The sequence below is a fragment of the Diorhabda carinulata genome, chromosome 7 (genome assembly GCF_026250575.1).
Source record: "Diorhabda carinulata isolate Delta chromosome 7, icDioCari1.1, whole genome shotgun sequence".
Lineage (NCBI taxonomy): Eukaryota > Metazoa > Arthropoda > Insecta > Coleoptera > Chrysomelidae > Diorhabda > Diorhabda carinulata.
In genome coordinates this window covers 2726472-2748728 of record NC_079466.1, presented here as the reverse complement: position 1 = coordinate 2748728, position 22257 = coordinate 2726472, and the positions used below count along the sequence as shown (strand labels likewise).

Sequence of the window (22257 nt, the reverse complement as noted above, 5' to 3'; positions counted from 1 at the left end):
TTCCAAGCTCATTTATAACCAATTTAAACACAAAAAACTGGAAATAATTATGACTAGACATATTAATTTTTCACAGAAAAACTCTGAAATTCCTAGCCGAAGTACTAAAAGAATAAAATGTATAATAAAGTTATTTTCTCAACACTTTAAAAATAGCATTCACATTATGGAGAAATGTTGTTTATCGACGTAGCTATGCTCACTACGATTGGAGTAGTATCGTCACATAATTTTGTCCATTGAGCCGATAATTCCCATTGAATAATGAACTGTAAAATCAAACAACATTAGATACAGACTGAACAAATGAATTATTGGTACACAGAACTTTGTAGGGTAAATGATTACATCAAAACATTCCTACACTATTTGTAACATCTTCTTTAAACTTTCCTACCAAAAATTATCATTATACTCTTACCTTCAAAATTTAATGCAAATTTCGTTGACAAATATGAATGTTTTATTATCATTCAGTTCTAATTATCATTCTAAAACACAAATATTCTACTATATAACCATCACAATTAGACACAAACTCGAGTCATGTCACTTCTCAAGAAGTGGTTTTTACTGGAGAGTATTAAACATTTTAGATTTGCCGATATAAATATCTGATTCTCAGAGCAAGTTACGGTATTGGCGCTGCAAGCAGGATTCAGCAGAACCATATTAAAGTGTCTCTCCATCTACCCTTCTACTGTCTGCTGTCGAAGCAATTTTTCAATCAAATAATCGTTTTAGAACTCTTCAACTGCAGAAACTTGTGAATATCGATATTTAATCGTTTAATCAACATTACTGGATATAAATTCCTGTCATGTCATTAAAGAGTACTCAATTAAAAAAAATATATTAGTATGTATTGGATTTAAAATTACGGCTTGTGTGATACCATCTTGTACAGTTGTGAGGCAATGGCTGAACAAAAGTTATCCAATGTGGTATCATTTCTGTTCTAATAAATCCAGACTTTTTTCTCTGGGGATCAATCCATCAAGAATTCAACAGTCATGTGCAGTCATAAGCGTAACGCCCATTGGTTCCAATTAGATGGTACTTTGATCAAGAAAACTAGGATTTTTGAAAAAACAGTGGAATATATTAAATTATAATTTAATTGTCAATTCAATGTTCTTATTAATTTGTTTCACACATTTGGAGTTGAATGTAACTAGGTTTATTTTATTGAATATCGACGTTACTTTTCACCAAGTGGTAGTTTTTTCTAAAAATTATTAGAAAATATAGCATAATTGTCATTTGGAACTAAAACAATTCAATTTACTGAATTTACTTAATAGATTATTATGAATATTGTCACACGTTAAAAATTATTATTGTAAGTGGAATAATTAAAGGCAGCTTGACATGGTGCAAGGCAAGACACAATATTTCTGGATCAAAAGTATGCGCAGATGAAGTTCAGCTGATTGTTTCATGCAAAATTTTGCACTCGAAACATTATCTATGCGAGGCAGCAGCAGATATCATTATTGCCATTTATTCACTGACCACTTTTTTCTTGTTCATTTCACTTGACTCCGTTATTTTCATTTTTAAACCGATCACAAAATATCAAATAAGATTTGACGTTATATGTTGAATTTACTTATGGAATTGTTTTTAGATGCATGGATAATATAGTGGTAAAAGATTTTCAAAATGTCTAACGACGTACTAAATTTAGCTATGAAATATTTTAACTTGTTTGCAATTCCTTGCACGTTGTCTTGCACTATGTCAAACTGACTTAACATATAGGTTAGCAAATACTGTCTTCACTACCAAATTAACAAAATACAATATAACAATCAGTCGGTAACATGATGATTTCAAGTAATGTTATGATGATGGTAATGGATATATTGGTTAGAGCAATTTTTTATAAAAGAAAGTTTCGACATTCGACATATAGAAATTTTAAAAATATTATTAAAGTAGATATTATACTGAATACACTTTTTGCACCACCACTACACCAATACTTACAATTACACTGCCTGACGCGCGTTTCCATAACAAGTATCGTTTACAGTTTACCTTCGGTATCTGAAGAAGATAACTTGGTTATCGAAACGGGCGGCAGACAGTTTAATTGTGAGTGTTGGTGTAGTGGTGGTATAAACAGTGTAATCAGTATGAATTTCACCGACGGTTTCAGAAATTCCAACTTAATTGAAGTAGACGTTATACTTGTTTGACATTTGAATTAATCAAGATCGATAAATCAATTCAGATTTTACACTTTTCATTTTAAATGGCGCACTCTGTACATGAAAATTTGTGAGGCTGTTGTAACTCAATCTGTACCGTTTATAATATATTCTTTGTTATTATAATGCGATATGCATTGTTTTGAATCTTGTGATGTATGAATACAAAAAAAAAATCAAATGTTATTATTAATAATCGGCTTTGTGTCCCGGACAGGCCAATTTAATTTAAAATGTAAAAGATAGATTACTACATTAATTTCATCTCGAAATTCATGTCAAATAAACTTGACTTAATCATTGTATAGGTTTCTTAGATGATGTGATAGTTCAACTACTTTCTTCTATTTATACATGCAAGTTCACAAAATTTAAAATTATCGAATAAATAATGAAAATTACATTAATTCTCGCTAGTGGATATAGTAGATTATGATGTGAGAGTGTGACAATTTCATTGGAAATATTTGTGGATTTATCTAATAGAAAACTGTTTGGTAGATACTACACATTATATAGAACTATCTATCTCTGAAACTCTGAAGATAGGAAATGGAAAAATATCGCTGGGTGTCAAATCTGGTGAATACAGTGAAGGCTCAATGAATTATAATCACAATTCCGGACATTGTACAATCAAAATACAACATCCATTAAGTTCATGACTTTTAATATATTAACAAAGTACTCTTGTAACAAATGGAATGAATAATTGATGATACCACATTATAATTTCTTTATAATCATCCGTGCAATAGCAGAAAATGTGAGGTGAACAAGCAGCTCTAATTTTAGCATTGCAACATCTTAGAAAAATTACACGTTCTCTACTCATTTTTTCGTCTTCATTTTTCGTACTGGCAATAATCATTTTTTAGTAAAGAGCTGACTCGTTCGCGTTATGAATTTGAGGAGGCACAAGGCTCGATTTGTTTTTTTTTTCCTTCAAAAATAGTTTCATCATTGGTTGATTTCCTCCAGACCCTTTTAAAGTACAGAGGTCTATTATTCGAAATCTAGCTTCTACTCACTTTAATATTATCATTTCCATACGCTTTCTTATGAAACTGTTTCAATTATTATGTACAGAACTATAAATACAAACGAGGTTCCAATTTTTTGTTACTGAATTTTCCGTTCGGATTTTCTAGCACCTAAGCGTTGGACTTACGTTGACCAATAAAACTAAAATACATGCATAGTAAAAGGCCAAAATCTTCTTCTTATTCTTCTTATTTTAAGACTATATCTTGTGTTTTCAAAGAGGCAGCCTAAGTTGTGACTCCGAGGACCAGCTCTCATACCAGCGCTTTGGTGGTCCTCCAGGCGGTCTACTTGTATTGGGTCTCTCTTCCTTTGAGATTTTCGCCAGTCGATCGTCGTCCATTCTATTGACATGATCTCTCCATGCTCTTCTTCTAGTTCTGGCCCATCTCACTATATCCGGAACGTCACACATTCTTCTAATTTCATTGCTTCTTATTCTGTCTCTTAGTGTTTTCCTTGTGATTGAGCGTAATGTCTTCATCTCGGTTGTTCTAAGAATCCGCTTAGTAGTTGCAGTCTCCGCCCTCGTTTCTATGGCGTATGTCATTACTGGTCTGACACAAGTTTTATATATCCGTGTTTTGCTTTCGATACTTAAAAATTTATTCCTCCATATCACGGATCGAAGGAATCCTGATATCCTAGATGCTGCTGTTGTTTGCGTTTTGACTTCTTGTTTCAAGTTCCTATTGCTCGTGATGTTAACCCCTAAATATTTAAAAGACATAACCTAAAGGCCAAAATAAACTTTAAAATTAATTATACCTGTTAATTCTTGTCTTTTTGTTTTATATATTTGAAATTATTCATTTTCTACACTGTACTCAAGTGCCAAAGCTTTCCTACTTTTCACCACGGGCTATTTTTTCAATTTTTGTTTTATTATAAAATTTTTCAGTACATAGAAATCAGATAAAATCAAGAGTTGGACAAATAGATTAATCTACCTTTAAACGAGATGCACATAGATGAATATCGATACAAATCACAATAAAGAGTAAAGAGAATGTTTGGGATTTTTATGCTGCTTAAAAAAGTATCCGAATTATTAAGTACTATAAAATCTAGAATGTTTGAGGATGCTCTTTACTACCAATTTTGGTGGACTCGACAATCTCATATCTTTGAAAAGGAGACAGACAGTAAAGAATTGTTGAGCACAGTGCATGTTGCTCAACGCAGACAATGTCAAAAAATGATAGATATTCACATACCAAGGAAGAAATTTATGTTTCCTCATATGGATAATTTGATTGATATACAAGGGAGGAAACGCTTTCTTATCTCGAGGTACCTATGTAGTTTTTTCTATTCTACCCTAAAAAAAGATCTGTGAAATTTATGTAGCCGCCAAGCAGATAATTGAGTAAGTGATACATACCTAATGATGACATCTGCAAGTCAAACAATGTTATGCTTGGTATCGTTGATGACGCATTCCCTATTTCTAGTTATTTTAATTGCATAGATTATAATGTACTCTAACTTAAAAGTCGATAAGTTACTTTTTCTAGTAATACAGTAGGAACATTTAGATTCTAAAACCTGTTATACTCGTATTGAGAAAAATTCTTTTTAACGTCCTATTAAAAATTGTCTAATACATTAAGCTATCTGTACCACACCAAGTTTTTTCTGCGAAAACAAAAAGGTTGAATGGTATGACTTTAACAGCAAGAGAAAGTGTTAGGTACTGAATTGAAACTTATATTGAAGAGAATAATATATAAAATCGATTATCCAAATCATCTAAAACGGAATATGTACTATTTTATAAGCAACTCATATTGCAAGTTGTTGTTTTTATGAATAACTACATAAAATTTTGGTTTTTACATATATTACGCGCATCGACTAATTTAAAATACTTGTATATTAGAAATGATTAATTCATTTAAATGAATAAGTTTTGGCAAGGAAGAAGAAAAAAACCGAATCGTATATGTTTCATTTTACCCAGCATGTGCGTATAAAACTAGGTATTTTTGGCATGATGACACTTTTGATATGAGTTAACATTTGTGGACGCAGTAAATCATGGTGTATCCAAACAAAAAAAAATAAAAGGTTATTCTATATTTAATATCTATATTCACTTTGAACATAATTATAGACGAAAAAATTCGTTTCCCAATGAACATAAACAATAGCCTAAAATATGAAATATTTCTGTCTTGCATTTAGTAGATTATAAGACCAAATGAAAGACATACGGCACCTGTGGATTTATACAAAAATAAACTGAATCTGCTTTATTTTTTATATTTTTCTATTACTCATTTCATTGGTCATTAAGAACTGTGTCTATCTGCTCGAAATAGGTATTATAATTCAATTTGTAGTAATCTAAACAATAATTTTCATTATTATACAGTGCCGACTCTACATATAAATACTACGACTTATGTATATCAAAATCACCGTGGAAGGAAACGTCGTATTTTTTCAGTTTATTTCCCATTTTCTGGAAGAAAAATTTGAATAAGCAAATCTCATATTCATGGCTTTTAATTCTTCGCAGATATGTCGATCTCATATTGGAATGATTTAAGATTAATAGTTAAGGGAATTCATAGTTAAGTTTTCCATAATTGTTATGGGGAATTGAATACCGAAAATCTCCGTGATCCGTGCAAAAAAAACAAATTTGATGAGTAGCAATAATTCATATTTTTTTTAAAAGTGATAAACTTGTTATGAACTAAGCTCTTGAATATATTGATACGTTATGAAATGCTTTTTAGTCTTCCATTATTTTACTTTAGGTATTTAGGTATTCTCAAAACTTTTCAATTTCATTTTCCTTTGCAGGTACGGTGAATGCAAATGGAGAAACAAAACGACAAAGGACATCTTACACTAGGTATCAAACACTAGAATTGGAGAAAGAGTTCCACTTCAACCGTTACCTTACGAGGCGGAGAAGAATCGAAATAGCTCATGCACTCTGTTTAACGGAGAGACAAATCAAAATATGGTTTCAAAATCGACGAATGAAGTGGAAAAAAGAGCACAAGATGGCCAGTATGAATATCGTTCCTTATCACATGTCCCCATATGGTCACCCCTATCAATTTGACCTGCATCCTAGCCAGTTCGCTCATCTTGCAACTTAGGATGTTTTTTGAATGTGATTCTGTTATTATATAGGTATTTTTATTTATGTTTTTTGTTCTATTTTAGTTTTAATTTGCGCCAAAATTCTAACAAATTCGGAGCTACACAGGGAATAGTTTCTTGGACACCTTTATATTGTAAATAATTGTAGTTTTGTATTTATGTATATTTGAAAATTTGCTTTTTTGTAGGCTCATTCGTTTCTGTTATATGTTTTCACTTCTATTTTTAGAGCTAGAAATTGACCGATATAATTATAAATTAATTCCATTTTATATTGGATATTTTAGAAATTAATTTTAAATTATTTTTTATTCCAGATACATATTTATAAAGAAATTGAATCCCATTCATTTATCGGAAACTTGGATGAAAAACTTTGAATTATAATATGTCAAATCCAACATTATTCAGCACATAGTCACCTTCAAGAGTAATGAATCTACGCTAATATCTCTTTAATTTTTTGATGAACGAATTGTCTTTGATTCCAAAATAGTCTTCAATATCGTTAATCGCAGACAGTGATTATTTCTCTAGAGGATTGTTTCAAAGCCTGCAAGGAGGCTCTAATCAATTTATTCAACTTGTCTTAACGAAGCAGAATTTCTATCTTTTATATATGAGGAGGATACTCTATTTTTTTGCACTAAATCAATCCAATAACGATAAGTTACATCCATTATCGGTAGTTTTACATTTCTGGGGTTGAACAAAATACCATGTACATCCCGAAGCCATAACTTCGGCTACTGATTGTTTGAGTTCTTGGTTACCTTGGACAGCTTTTAGCAACTATTGTATACTCAGCTGGTAATAGTTTTAATTCAGGAGTGCAGTACTGTTTATTCGACGTAAAAAGATTCAACTATAGCTTGGAATCGTCGATGGGTCGTTGTTTTTGATCAGCGGTACTTACTTCAAGCAAATATTTTTCATAAACAATTATTTAAGCATAATTCACTGTCTGGTGATATCTTTGAATCCACGGCTATCTCTCGCCATTTGCGGTCGCTCATACCATTTCAACCGTTGTGGTCGATGAAGCATAACGTGGAGTTCTTAATGTTGATATCCCGGCACAGAATGAACCAAACTAAAATGCATTTTTCAAAGTTTGGTATTAACAAAAAAAGTTATTCGACATTGGCGGTACCATCCGTTTACCAGAGGACTTTTAAGTGATGTAGTTTTTGAGTGTGTTGAGGCTGTTCGTTGATTATTATATCCACCTCTCTTATCTTAAAAAAACTCTTCTTATAAGTAAGCGTACATTTGCAATGAATGTATGGTTTTGTCGTTTACCATAAATAATTTTTAATTTTTATAATAACATACATTTTTTTCTTTGTATGAAAATGTAAGGAGTTCTGGATTGTTTTTTAGACAAAACTTTCTGTGATCACTATTTTTTTTAATACAAGGAGGGATCTAGAGGTCAACTTATATACACTTTTTACAGTAGTGCAGGGTACTGCGTCAAGCGCGCATTGCTCGTTGACTCCCAATTACCCAAGAATTTCTGAATTTCCCAGTGACAATAATCGATTGGTGACGCCATCCTGCTGAAACCATTATCTGCAATATTGTGGCACAAAAATCATCTTTATATTTATTTCGCTCATCATTCACTGTAACGTTTTGATTAGCATTAATGAAGTCATCAGTGCCTATGAGACTGACACATAAAACGTACCAAAAATGCAGCTTTTCTTTGTACGATATTGTTTCGATAAAACTTATCGATTGTCATCGCCCAAAATTCTGTACTTTCGTTTCTTTACATAACTATTTAATCAAAATTGTGCTTCTTTATTGAATAAATTTTTTAAATTAAATGGTGGATCAAGGCAAAGTTTCCTTCCGGCTACTCCGTTGATATACGATCGGAATACGTTAAATTTTGTATGTTCACACAAATTCAGATTCAGATTTTCTATTGAGTTCACTTGTTAAGGACGATGACAACTAATAAATTTGGTTAATCATCATAACTACACTTAACGGAGGCAATTGCTTATTGTATGCAAATTTCTCGAATTAATTACCATAAAAGTCGATTATGAACACCATCAAACTCGCGTATAGCCCGATATGTCTCTCTAACTGAACTATTCCTGAAGATGAATGTGGAAAATTACACCGACATCAATCTATTTATGAAGAATTGCTAAACCAAACTAACTTAAAATGGCTGAGAACTGCCACATGTGCTGTTGTGGACAACTGTGTTACCAAATTTAAGCTCTCCGGTTATAAAACAAACACCCATTATTTGACGATTAATGGTTGACGAATCCAACAATTATTGGCAAACGTACCTAAATGAACGTCGCTAAAATAATTGAATAAAAAGCAGGCTAGAAAATTGAAATGAAAAAGTATTTTCAATGTTTTCAAAACAGTGAGAATTAGTATTCTGGCTATATTAGTCACTTTGCATTATTTCTCTATCCATATGAGATATTTGTGATGTGTACACATTTGCTTACAGTCAATTTCTAGCTCAACTTTTCTGTTTTTCGTAGTTCTTAATTTCAAGCATACTTCTGATGTATAATTTTATTCGAAAAATAAATGTTATACGAAAACAAAAGTATATAAATGTCGACCAAAATGATATTATTAAAAAAGACGGTAGATTATTCTATTAAAAACTAAGTAACAAGATAACATAATCGAAATCAAATTTTTCTGCTTTAAAATAATATTTTAGGCTAGCAATATGATAAATTTATAGCCCCATCTGTTAATTCTTCGGATTACATTTGTTACTATACCATTTAGTTTTCGCGTCAAACGTAACTTATCCTTGCTAATATTCATATAATTGATCCCGATTTATTCCAACATCAAATCAAACAACGGCCAATTTCATGTACAAATGCATTTAAATAAAATATCTTATAATGTCGTACTGTGCTAGACCAACCTAAATAATTTCCAGAAAATTTTTAAAATTAAAAAACAAATCACACTACATAATCATTCACAATTGCACAATTACGCTGTCTAACGTACATTTTGATAGCCAAGTTGTCGTCTTCAGGAACCGAAGGTATGATCATTTTGTGTAATTGTGAATGCTGGTGTGAGGATAGTAGTGAATGATGTGCTGGGTATAAATATTACCATGGGTTTCAGAAATTCAAACTCGTTTATTGTAAATGTTGAAAAAAATTTTTCGAATAAAAATATCTAATCAAAAGCAATTCCCAAATCCTTCCATCCCTACAAAATAAAACTGGAACGCAAAAAAGAACAGTACTGAATCATTTGACGTGTTTCAGATTTCCACCTGGCGTCCCTCCAGGACGAAGGATATGCATTCCACCAGGCAATGGGGATGGGAGGTATGGGAGGCATGCAGCGAGGACTCTACGCTTGCGGAAGTCCCTACAGCTAGCCCTGGGCCACCTACAACGGAGACTGCGGACCTTCATAGGTCGAAATCGGATCTTAGGGCAGTCTTCGAGTCGTGGTAACGCGATGGATCACATCGAGAGAAGATCATGAATAATGGACAGCAATTAAGTAATTTGAAATCTGTCTCAAGATTTGCAGAAGATTGTCAATTATACTAAATTGGATGTTTCGTAGAAATACAAAAAAAAACTAAAAGAAATTTCTTCTACTTTCAGCTTATGGAAAAGTTACTAGTGAAATATGTGAAACATCATGAAGTACCACGATTAACCTATTGTTTTGTGCCAATAAACGTTCAAACGTATTGGTTTACTATGAAAAAAAGCTGTGAATGAATAGTGCAGCTGATTCTTGGATAATCCTTATAGAAATTTATTAAAATCAAACAAAAAGGATTTAAACACAATACGCTAAAAATTCAAATGTAACCTAATGTTTTCAGAATAACAGATGAGAGTTGTATAATATTTGATGCGTTGATGATAATGAATTATCTGTTATTAAGAAAATATTTATTATTATAATTTTTTTTTGTTAATGACATTACATAAACAGCTTTATTTGTTTCTTATATTTTCTAACATATACTTATTATTTAATACATAATTGAATTTGAATGACAGTGCAATATTGTTGAACATCTTATTTTCAATGTTGTTGTATATTTTTCTTTTTCAAAAAAAGACATTATGCTCACATTTTTATTAACAATTTAACGGGGTATTTGAGAAGGTTAGTAACACATATTGTTGTTTTGTGTACATTAAATTCTGCAGAAAAACAAAAGATATATTGAAGTAATAGATATACACGAAAAAGATGTTTTCAAATATTACTCGCTACATTACTGTTATAGTATACTACATGATAAAAAATATGTCTTCTAGTCGTTTTTATTTGTATAATTTGTTTATGATGTCAAACAATCAAAAGCTGTATGGAGCTAGTACTTTCGAAACGAACTTCTTTATCACATACTTTTCTTGGAAAAATTAAGTTTTTTCGCCATTTCGGAGACTACTCGTAGAAAATATAGGTTTACTATTTGACCTAGACATTATTTGTATTCACCTTAACACATAATATTGAAAAATCAGCCTTCTCGGATAAATTACATTCATGAGATATATTCTTCAATGTAGTTAAAAGTTTCACCTAAACTCACCTTAAAAACAACAATCTGAAAACTCGTATATATCTTCATTTTGGTATTGCAAAACTTGTCTTAAGTACTCGTATCATAAAGTCTCATGTCTGCGTACCTATTTAGTTAGGTATTCGAGGTCAAAATCCACAAAAATTGCAAATATGTCGTTTCCTATAGCTCTAAATATTTAAATCTATATGCATTCGTCGTAAATATTGTCGAGAATAAAATTCCTCCCAGCTTATTTCCACAATAAAAATATATCTAGTTATAGATAATTTGCATTACACGAGGTTTATTTCCCACTAATCAAATATATTTCTTTTAGTAACACTTACCTGCTCTTGTAGTTCATTGTAGTTCAATTTGTTGATTGAAATAGAACTTTCCAATTATATTCTAACAGAAACTTGACTGTCGTTTGCAACATTTGGAAACGTAGTGGCGTATTATCGATTTCCGAAGTCTAGATATCCGGTGATCTGGTCGACTACTCTGTTGCACCACTTTTGCAAACCCATGACAAAGAATACTTTGGCTCCAAAACTGTTCTACAGTTCAGTTGAGTGAAGTCTGCTGGGGGTATCAATACAAACTTTTCCAACAGCTTGAAACTACACTAGAAAACGTTCAGAACTATGTACATACTATGTATATTTATTAATATATCTCTATGCAACCAAGATATAATCGATTTATTCATATCCATAAAACGCTCTTTGGAATTGGAATAAAAATTCCAAAACGCTTCGAGAATGACTGTAATGGTGCATAAATTTAGAGAAAAAACGGGTTGTAGCTGTTTCATTGATAGAAATTGTCTAATTGACGTTATTTATTCGTGATTATAAAGCCGGTACCACACGATGGGTCCAATACTTCCAACGTTGGATGCTGGTATGATTGGACGCATCGTGTAGTCGTAGATTTTCCTCTTGCGCGTAAATTTTACGTGTTTTGTATGAAAAGCCAAAGTTTCTAGTATCATTCAGTTTATTTTAATAGAATTAGTATGCTGTCCATCACTTTTTTGACACATTTTCATTTCTATAGGTAATTTTAGGTAAGGTTCTAGCCTTCCTGGGATATTCAGCCAACGTTGGAACGGAAAGGTTTCCGCAAACGACATAATTTTCTTACGTACATCATTGACAGTTTTGGATAGATATGTACCGCTAAAGACTTTTTTCAACGCACCCCATCGGTGTTATGAGATTAGGGAATCTGGTGCATCGATGAATTTAGACTTTTGGAAAATGGTGCATCATAAGTGTCTTGCAGCAAAACTATCTATGTCGAGCATTGTCTTTGGTCTTTCTGTCCAGTTGAAATCACTGGATTTTCATCTAAACGTTCCCGACACGACAAACCACCATGTTTCTAAGACGTTTCTTGTATCAGTAACAGATTTATAATAATCACCTTCAATTAAGCTTCTGTTGGTTAAATATACTACCAGAACAACGATATTTGTCAATAACGAGAAGCATAATTACATTGATTGGTGCCTTTATATGAAATAGCTCATATTTTACTATTACTAGCTTAAAACATAATCCAGCCTGCTAATCACTTGCGTACATACAAAAATAATGCTCAACCACACTTTTTCCTTAGTGATAAGGCGCTTTACCAACTATAAGATCACATAGCAACGTTCTTTAGACTAGTAAAAACACATAACGCTACTATTATTATATTTCAAAAAGATGACATACGCGTAACAGTCTCCCGCGATTCTATGTTATATGTTATGGCACATACCATATAACCTAAAATTGTATTAACAAGCTATGCTACTAAAATAATAACATGAAACAATCCCAGATCAGAGATATCGCAATTCTAATGGATTACAAACTAACAGAGAACAAAAGGAAGAAGAAAAACCCAAGCACAAGGACTAACAAATATTATATAGGGAGACGGGAGTACCAAAATTATCCCAATCAATATAGGAGTAACAACAATTTATAATTTCTAAAACAACTGTTAACTAAAGTGACTAAAGTAAGTCCCACAGAAACTAAATTTCCTGAACTTGCAGTAATGCTGTATTCGTATGAAAAAAAGTACTGTAGCACTTTATGGAATAAAGTCATACTCACAAGTAAATCCCATAGAAGCATGGTTCGTATCCAATGTTGGTAGTTACAGATATATTAGAGAAAAAAGTAAATTCTCGCTATAATAAGATTAGACTTGAAATACTGGTATTAATTGATAAATAAAACAACACAATGAAGAAACTTCATATAAGATATAACAAAAATATACGATAATTAGTGACCTTTTGACCGATTCTTGTCTATCCTCATCCACCTTAATAACCAAGCTTAGCATCATTCGAGTTTTGACTCTGTTTGATATCATTCCTAACTTCAAGAAGAACTTTTTTATTCAGAAAAAAACCTTCTAGACATTTTTACATTTGACTTTTTCCAAGAGATACGTATGCTGATTATGGTTACCACTCAGTTCATCGCGCCATCTTAGCATTCTCGGTTATTTAACTGACAATCTTATCCACATTGCTATAATACTCAGTCGTGTGATTCATGAGCTCATCTCCAACTTACAGAAGTTCCTTCTATGAATATGGAATTAAAACCTCGCTAGAAATATCTCATTTATTTTAGTCTTAGTACTATCTTGTAAACTATCGAGTATGTGATTCATTTTATCTATCATTTATGAATAAAATATCTCATTATTGATAATGGAAGTGAAAAGGGTAACATTGTTAGAAAAAATTTTACTACTAATTTAAAACCTTCTAAAATACCCTGACTGTTTAGTTTGAGAAGAAAACAAGTGTGATTATATACTTATAAGAATATTATGTAAATACTAGTTCACCTTCATGTAAATAGGGTCATGATTTTGAAATTAAATTATTATATTAGTTGCGTATCGAATGCATGATCTTACAAATATACCGAGAATACATGGAACAAAAGCCAATAGATTGTATCACCATGTGATGAATAAATATGAAATTATCTAATATTCCTATAAAATTTGGTTGTTTACCAATACTACATAATAATCACACCTCTATCTATAATTTTGCGCAAATGCATTCAAAATGTATTTGAGTTTTATGTTTGATATCAAAAATTGGAAAAACGTCTTAAGATGGAAAAAAAATCTGCAGCAAATCAAATAGTTATTTTCCTAACAAGTGCGGAAAGTGATACTTTCCCGCACGCGACTGCAGTTGTCCCGAATGACGCATGAGTTAGGAACATTATTTTTTCTACGGCCGTATATACAAAAAAGTATACCAACCCATTTTTCAAAAATTATTTTATTCCAACAAACATAATAATATACAAAACATTAACCAAAAACTACTAATTATTATAAATATTAATATTGAAAACACAATTTGTTGCAATCTGTAGACTAGTAAGAATTGCCGGCCCAGTGGAGTTATTTGGTTTCAACTGGAAGGCAGATGACGTCGGTAAGGATGGCATCGGTTGCAGGTCGCATAAAGATGACGATGACGGTGACGGCAACAGTTTTAAGTCATTTGTAGAACAGAGAAACTTTTTACCATCGAATAGCGGGACCATAATGTATTAGATTTCAAAACCTTACTTAGGTCTGAAAAATACGCCAGAAATACCTCTTCCTTATAAGTTTTGGCCCCTTTCTCCTTATACCATGTATCAAAATGGTCGTATTGCTTCTCATACTTTAGTCTGGATTTGGCAGGTAACAGTTCGGAATTAGCTTCATTTGCAGCCTTCAAAATGGCTTCGGGAAGTTCTTCGTCGGATGAATCCATTAATATTATTGTATCGGATTCGGTTTAATGTGGTTTAATTTAGAAGAAGATTGTTCTTATTCGGTCACTTCCAAGACATTTTGAACAACTTTGACATTTTAGTAACAATTACACGCTTGGGTTGTCATAGCAACTGATATCAAACCCGGGTGGTTTGATAGTTGTTTCTCCTTTGAAGAATGTGACACTTTCAAAACTAAAATGCGTGCGGGAAAGTGGGTTAAAACGCACGGTCGTAGAAAAAATATTTTTCTTCTTTCATTAAATGGATTTCTAGGTATTCATATTTTGAATTTGAAGCCAAGATTAGCACAATATATAGCCAGATAATGATTATAATTAAAAATGATAATATAATTTACAGATCATTTAGTTATAGCTTTGAGGTACATAATTTTGTATTTCGTCATTTTTGGAAGCTGTTTCCACAACAAAAGTTTTGTTTGTTTATATTTTTATCTTATGTTTAAGATTATTGGTTCAAATATTGTGTACCGTACAAAAACCTTCTGTCTAGTCGTACGACAGTTCTAGAGAAGACTAAAGTCATTCTCTTCTCATTTGTTTACACCCATTCCTCTATCTAGTTCTGGAATCTAGTTTTCATTTTAAATAATAATGTTTTAATCTGACCGCTTATTCTGAATGATAAAGATCCTTGCCAAGTAGTTTCAGTTAGTCACTAATTAATGGTCATATGGTCATATATAACTAACTCTTATCAGCAACGTAACTAATAAACTACTGAGACTGACTTCCTCAATAACACTTATCAAAACACCAATAATTTTTTCAATTTCTTATTTCTTGGATCTTTTGATATGTTTATATTTTGATAAAGACTTAAAGAAATGTCGAAATCCTCAATTTTTATTTTTCTTTTAAAAAATTATTAAAAAAAAACTTATCTTGTAACGTAACAGTCCTAAAATCAAGAATATTTAGAAACATAAACACCAATAATATATCACCCAACTGAATTAAAACGGAAAATTTGAAACATGGCTTTTTGAGAGTTCTAAACGTTAAATAATCTGAAAAGCCCTATATTATCACTAACATTTTTCTCATATTTATAATAACTGAACTATGATACCAAATTCTGTGAAAGGATACATCGTATTACTGTTTGTTAACGATTCTCTTGTCGACTGAAACATTTTATGTACAACTACAAATGCAAATTGGCTTTGATTTTTGTTTTATCCAAAGAGAAGACACAGAGAAAAATTTGATCCATTAGTTCACAATCGACCAGCCAACTTTCTACCGTAGTTCGTCCTTTTTGTATCCAATATTTTAAATTCAAATTTTTTATAATCGCAGTTTCCCTTTAACAACAGATAGAAAATTGTGGAGCAGTAAAGATGAGATGGATAAAAGTTTTTTTACATATATTTGCAGATATTCAATAAATTTAAATAATGTTAATAACTAATGGTGATACTCATCTATTGTCCCAACAGTTAAAAGACGGCATTGGAGTGATATTATTAGGAATAAATGTTATTATAATTGTAATCAAAACTTTGTTTAAATTTTATCTTAAGGATAGCAGTAAAACAAGCCGTCTCTGTAACATATGAGATAATTTGTTATAATATAAAATTAAATTTAATTCTCCAGGGACTGTATATCCAAAAAAAGACACATGACGTGCTGAGATTGATTGTAAAATTTAACGAATACAATAATGAAAGACAAAAAACTACATACTTTCAAACAGTTAATGAAATTTTGTTTTTTTTTTAATTTTTCCTATAATGAATTTAGTTTTTAGAAAACATTTTCAAAATACTTTGTCTCCTGTTGATGTGTTCGTTAGACGCATTGTAAATTGTATTATAATGTTTATATTGTTAGCTCAAACATTGTTTTTTATTTTGTTCAATTTATTTATATAGATGTAAAATGTGTGTATGTGTGGAAAAAGAAGAGTTAAGATGTACAATTATGATTTAATAGTTACTGTTGTAATTGTCCAATCTGAATAAAATTATTATGAGAAATTTTTCTGTTTTTATATTTAAGTACATATAAATGGAAAATCACTGCGTTGTACCATGGCCTCAGAGTTTGCATGGTATTGTTTACTTGATCTTTTTTAGTAAATTTCTTGATTTGGTCCTGTCCTGTGCCCTCTATTGCCAGACTTTCTTAGATCCATTTTCACCTCGTCTATTAATTTCTTGTTTGGTCTCCTTTTGTTTCTCATTCCACTTCTCTTGCTCTTAATAACTTTTCTGATATGCTTTGATTATTTATTCGGAAGACATGATACTGCCATCGAAATCGTTAATACCTGACTAATTAATGGTTGATGCACGGCTATTATTTCTTCATTTGTTCTTCCTTTTTAGGCCCCTTTGTCAGATTGAATTTCGCACTGATATCGATAATATTTTGGAATATATCACCACTTTTATGGCTCCCGCTCTTAATTTCTGTATATTCTATATTTTTAGATTTGTGAAGAAAATAAAAGTGTATGTTTTTCCATAAAATGTATCTTCAGTTATCAGAGAATGTATAATGCGTCGAGGTTTTATTGATCAACTTTTATTTGATTTGAGTTTTATTGGAACAGTGAGAAAAAATAGACACATCAGACACAAAAAAAATAATTCATTAGTTACTATGTAAGGTTTTTTTAACTTCTCTTAACTAGAATACGAGGATTTACTATTTTTAAAAATTTTCATAATAAATATATAAATGAATGACATTCAACCTTTTAATGCGACGCCCCTCTATAGTTGGGCCAGCGGAACTTTTCCGGCTTTGCCTCATTTTATATAAATAAACGCATTCCAATGGATTTCAGAAATTATTGATAATTATTGATAAAGTAATACAGTGAAAAGGTTATTACTATTCTGTCACATTCTTGCTTAATAACAAAACAAACTTTGAAATATATTGCAAATAATCGAAATAAACATAGAAATTATGTTAACACTTTGTTTTGCTAATGTGTAATATTATTATAATATGTTATTTAGGACCATATAGTGGTAGATTTGCATCAGCAAACATTTGAACTGGATCCTTCAAGATTTTGAAATTTATTACGGTGAGCAGTAATATCAGAAAATATCACAATAGTATCGCTTTCAAGACTAAGTATAACGCAGCTATATGTATAATAAATGGTACAAATAGCCTTAAACAACATTAAATTCAGGTTTATATATCGCATTGAAATTACTATCAAAAGTTTTCCTAGCAGGGATGAATTTCTGGTAACTCTTGAGGTGGTAATTGGATATTAGGTTCATCTTCTTCATTTATGGTTAATATATGTTTTGTTAGACTTAGGATGGTAGATTCTTGCTCTAAACTCTTTTTTTATATATTTACTTTGTGTTTTCTATTTTTTATTATTTCTATTCGTTTTATCCTAAAGGTGTTGAGTAGAGTTTGTAGATACATTTGTTCGTTTAACAATTTTCAATGTTTTGAATCCAGATTTTCGCGATTGTTAGTCGAAGGATCTTTATAACAATGAACATATTTTTTGGATTATCAAACTACACTGTTGAATGTTTTCCTGTGCCTTTATCTTACTTAGGCTGCTTCGAACCATTTTTTTGTATTGACATATATATTTATGGTGGTATAATACACTATTTTTTCTAGTGAAATACTAAACTTTATAGCATTAATGCCTTCATATTGTATTAACATGTATTTCTCTCTGTTATGTTTTAATTCTTTAGTAAGATCACTTTTATTGTTTTGTTTTTGAAGGAATTCTATCTCTAGTTATTCTCTACAGATATTTTGGTTAGAGCTTGGTAACTTTATCCATCCATAACGTTGTTATCAAGGATTTCTTATTAATTAATCTCAATCGAAAATACTCATCCTGATAAATCAAAAATAAATTAACAGGGCTCGTATAATATTTCGAGTCTTGTCTATATATTTTTTGGTGATATAACCATCCCTCTCTTTTTACGGTTCTCCTCTCTTATCTACTCAGTTTCTTTAGCCAATTCCTCTCCATTTGTGAATCATTCCACTGGTTTTCGTTCGTTATGGCATCGACAGAATGTGAGTTACACAATAATTAGTTACGGGCAAAATTTTTCCAAAACGTTTCTCTGTTCTGTTTCATCATAAGGCGAAAATTCCAAATTATTTTTATCACATAATGAAATAATTTTGTCTATTTACTGAGTGATCTACCAATGGAATGGAATACAACTATCGAGACATCCTCGGAAATTTCAGACAAAAACTAAATAATTCAATTATGGGACGTCCTGTAGATCGACATTCAAGATAAGTAACGAAAAGATTTCAGACAATGTAAATTTGTTGATTCAAGTAGAAGTTGATTGATTATTCAACAAATAATCGATTTTCCTTAATAAAAATGTTTTACTTTCAAAAGGACTCAAATCACTTAAAATAGAATCCGTTGCGATATAAAGAAATAAAAATTGGATAGTGAACACAAAAGGACATAAATTGTCTGTTCTATTCCACATATTTACGCATCGAGTATGCAAATCAATGCGTTTTCTTGTTGAAATACGTCAAAAGGTTTGGTGGTCAACCATCAAAATAAAGTCTTCTGTGTCAGTCTTCACTCTTATGCTCCTGACGTTTATATAGAAAAGTTTACCGTGGTACTGTATTTACATCAAGAAGTTTTGCATATAAACAGTTTTTGTATTCAGATCGTTGGTCTTAAGCCTTTATATGTATAACATCGTGTAGAAATATATCAAGCTCAACATCAATATTTTCATCACTAGACCTACTACATTTTTATTGCGAATATAGAAAGTTGAAAACATCATTTGAAAATAGAATATGATTTTTACTGAGCAGTAACGACATATGTGAAAAGGAAGATGTACAATTTTTATAATTTTTTATATAGATTAATTCACATCTGCAAATTCTGAATATTATCCACATTCTCCACAATACTATTCTATATATAGTTTTTTGAGTTTAATCGCGTTCTATACAACCTAACAAATATTACGGTTTTTTCTCATCCTAGTTTCAAATATTAAAATCATTTTCTCTGAAAATAATTCTCAATTCTATTGGATTTACTAGACTTTATAAATCATTAGTACATTACAACCAAGCTAGAGCTAGTTCGTCGCAACACAAATGCAAATGCATGTTGAAAATTAAATGAAGTGATGGAGAATTCAATACGATTTCTGTAGGTTTGAGAAAACTTGTAGCCGATCTATTTCTGATTTATTTGCGCTACCGGTTCTTGACAAATCTGTGAAATTTTAACTTAACCTGATCGTTCATTATGCGTGAAAATCCAAAGTTTCCATTTCATATTATTCTGGCAGAATAATAGCTTACGAAAAGATTGTATTGTCAGCAGTACAAAATTTCAAATTGATCGTATGTATTTAAGTGTTCAAAATGATATGAGAGCGATTGCAAAAGAGAAAATGGAAAAAGCTAAAGACGCGAAAATATGGGAAAATAGCAGATGTTATATAAAAAAATTGATAGGCACTAATAATCAGAGCGACAATCAAAATGCCAATAAGGCAATGGACAAGGAGTAAAAAGATAAGTTGAATTTCATCCGGGCATGCTTTTTATGAAGAAATATTACGCCTTGTATTGCATTCCACTTTGTATCCTACTGATCTATATGTATCATTTTAAATAATATGTGTTCAGTAGATGATTATTAAAACTATCACAAAATGAAATATGTGAAATAATTTTTTCTTACATGATGTTAATTATAAAAATATCATAAAATGTCAAATTGGGATTATATTTGAAAAAAAATATTTGTTATATCGAATTTCTGTTTAATAATAAATATAATAGAGAAAATTTTCATATCAACAGCTGCACTGTCTATTATAGAAGGTACAAACTACATCAAGAGTGGAATAAACTCACATTCCTTACCCAAAATGTAGAAACACTGCGGAATTGAAAGATATGTTCTAAACTAGTTCTATAGATGGCGCGTAGCTACATTCTATAAAATATATAGAAATCTATACTGTTCAAAGTTTTATTTCTACCATTTAAGAGAGGTAAAAGTGTAAGTTAGAAGATGTCAGTATTCAGACAACAAATATACTGAAAATTTGTAACTTAGAAATAAGAACTAGTAAATAAAAATCTATTTCATTATTTCCAGTGTTGGATTTACTGGCAGGCAGAGTAGGCTGTATACTAGGGCGGCAGATTTCAGGGGAGGCAAATTTTGTTTAATTTTTTGAATTGTTTACACGGAGAACACAAATTTTGATCACCGTTGCTGATCTTTATGAATAACTTCGTGAGTTTTTCACACCTGTAAAAGAGAATTTCAAAGAAAAGTGTAAGGGATTAAGCGTATAGAGAGAAAATCATAGAGAAATGGAAAAAACACAATCAAAAAGAAGATTTAATGGAATACCTGATGCAGATATTGGAATTGCTGCGAGTTATTACTTCAGAGTTACCACGTTTCTAGTTGTCATAAATAGACTCATATTCGAGTAAAAAATTTTCACTTTTTACAAAATTGAGTAAGTTATTACCATCCCATCGATTTTAACGGAATTGCTAATTTCCTGGAAAAAAATATACCCTAATGATTTAGAAACAGGGTTCTGTATCAATAAAAAAGTCCGACTATGTTCCTGCAAAAACAGAATTTAGAAAATATTTATCAAAACATTGATATAGTACTTCGAATTGCTCTCTGTGTACACCAGCGAGAAATTGTTCAGTGAAAGAGACTTTTCTTGCTTTAAAAAAGTAAAGGATTGTTTACGATCGACTTAAAGTCAAAGAGTCGAATTTAATGAACAAGATTTTGTCTAAGAATATAATAAATGATTTTGCGGATTCAAAGGATCGCAAAAATATATTTTGATGTTTTTATAATTTAACTTAAACTCTAATACCAACAGATAATGGAGAAAAAATATTTATTTTATTATTTTTACGGGCGAGTGTGAAAAAAGTAACAAGTTCTATTCATATTATATTCTCATTATATAAGTGTTGAATAGTTTTAAAACATACCTTGCCTTACTCTAGAAGTATGTCTTTTAAAAGTAATCAGGGATCTCACACAAAATTATAAAGTTGAAATTTTCAGTCAGTAGAGACGGCTAAAGAGAAAAAGCCTACAGATGGAAAATCTGAAATCCGCCACTGACTATATCACATGAAAGTTATAATTTGACGATATATCATGATCATTCCTGTATTAATTCAATTATTTTTTGCAGTAAGTACTGAACAATTAGCTTTGGACACAGAATTATAATTCGTCAGTGTAGATATTTTTATTATATGTATTTACTCACTGATTACTATAAACGCGTCCAATTAGAAAATGAATCTATTTTAGACCATTTATTTCATATGAACATCTTGTAATTTGGGAATTGAAAATGCATATAGTTACAGATTCCGGAGGATTATCTGATTAGCTATATTGGTATAAAATATTTGTACACTCGATTGATGTAACCTTCTGTATTTGTGGCGCTCTGCAG

At 30.9% G+C, this 22257-nt stretch overlaps 1 protein-coding gene across 2 annotated transcripts in view; it reads left to right on the top strand.

The window, feature by feature from the left end:
• Positions 1–16758, top strand: part of LOC130896366 (homeotic protein Sex combs reduced-like) — a 96441-nt gene extending 79683 nt beyond the window's left edge. The window contains exons 2-3 of one of the 2 annotated variants that reach the window (XM_057804393.1): positions 6075–6287; positions 9671–16758. In XM_057804393.1, coding sequence (XP_057660376.1) covers positions 6075–6287; positions 9671–9786 — 329 coding nt within the window. In that variant the 3' untranslated portion in view covers positions 9787–16758. Of the gene's footprint in view, positions 1–6074; positions 6414–9670 lie in introns of both variants that reach the window. The other variant, XM_057804394.1, reaches the window with a different exon arrangement.
• The last annotated feature ends 5499 nt before the right edge of the window (positions 16759–22257 follow it).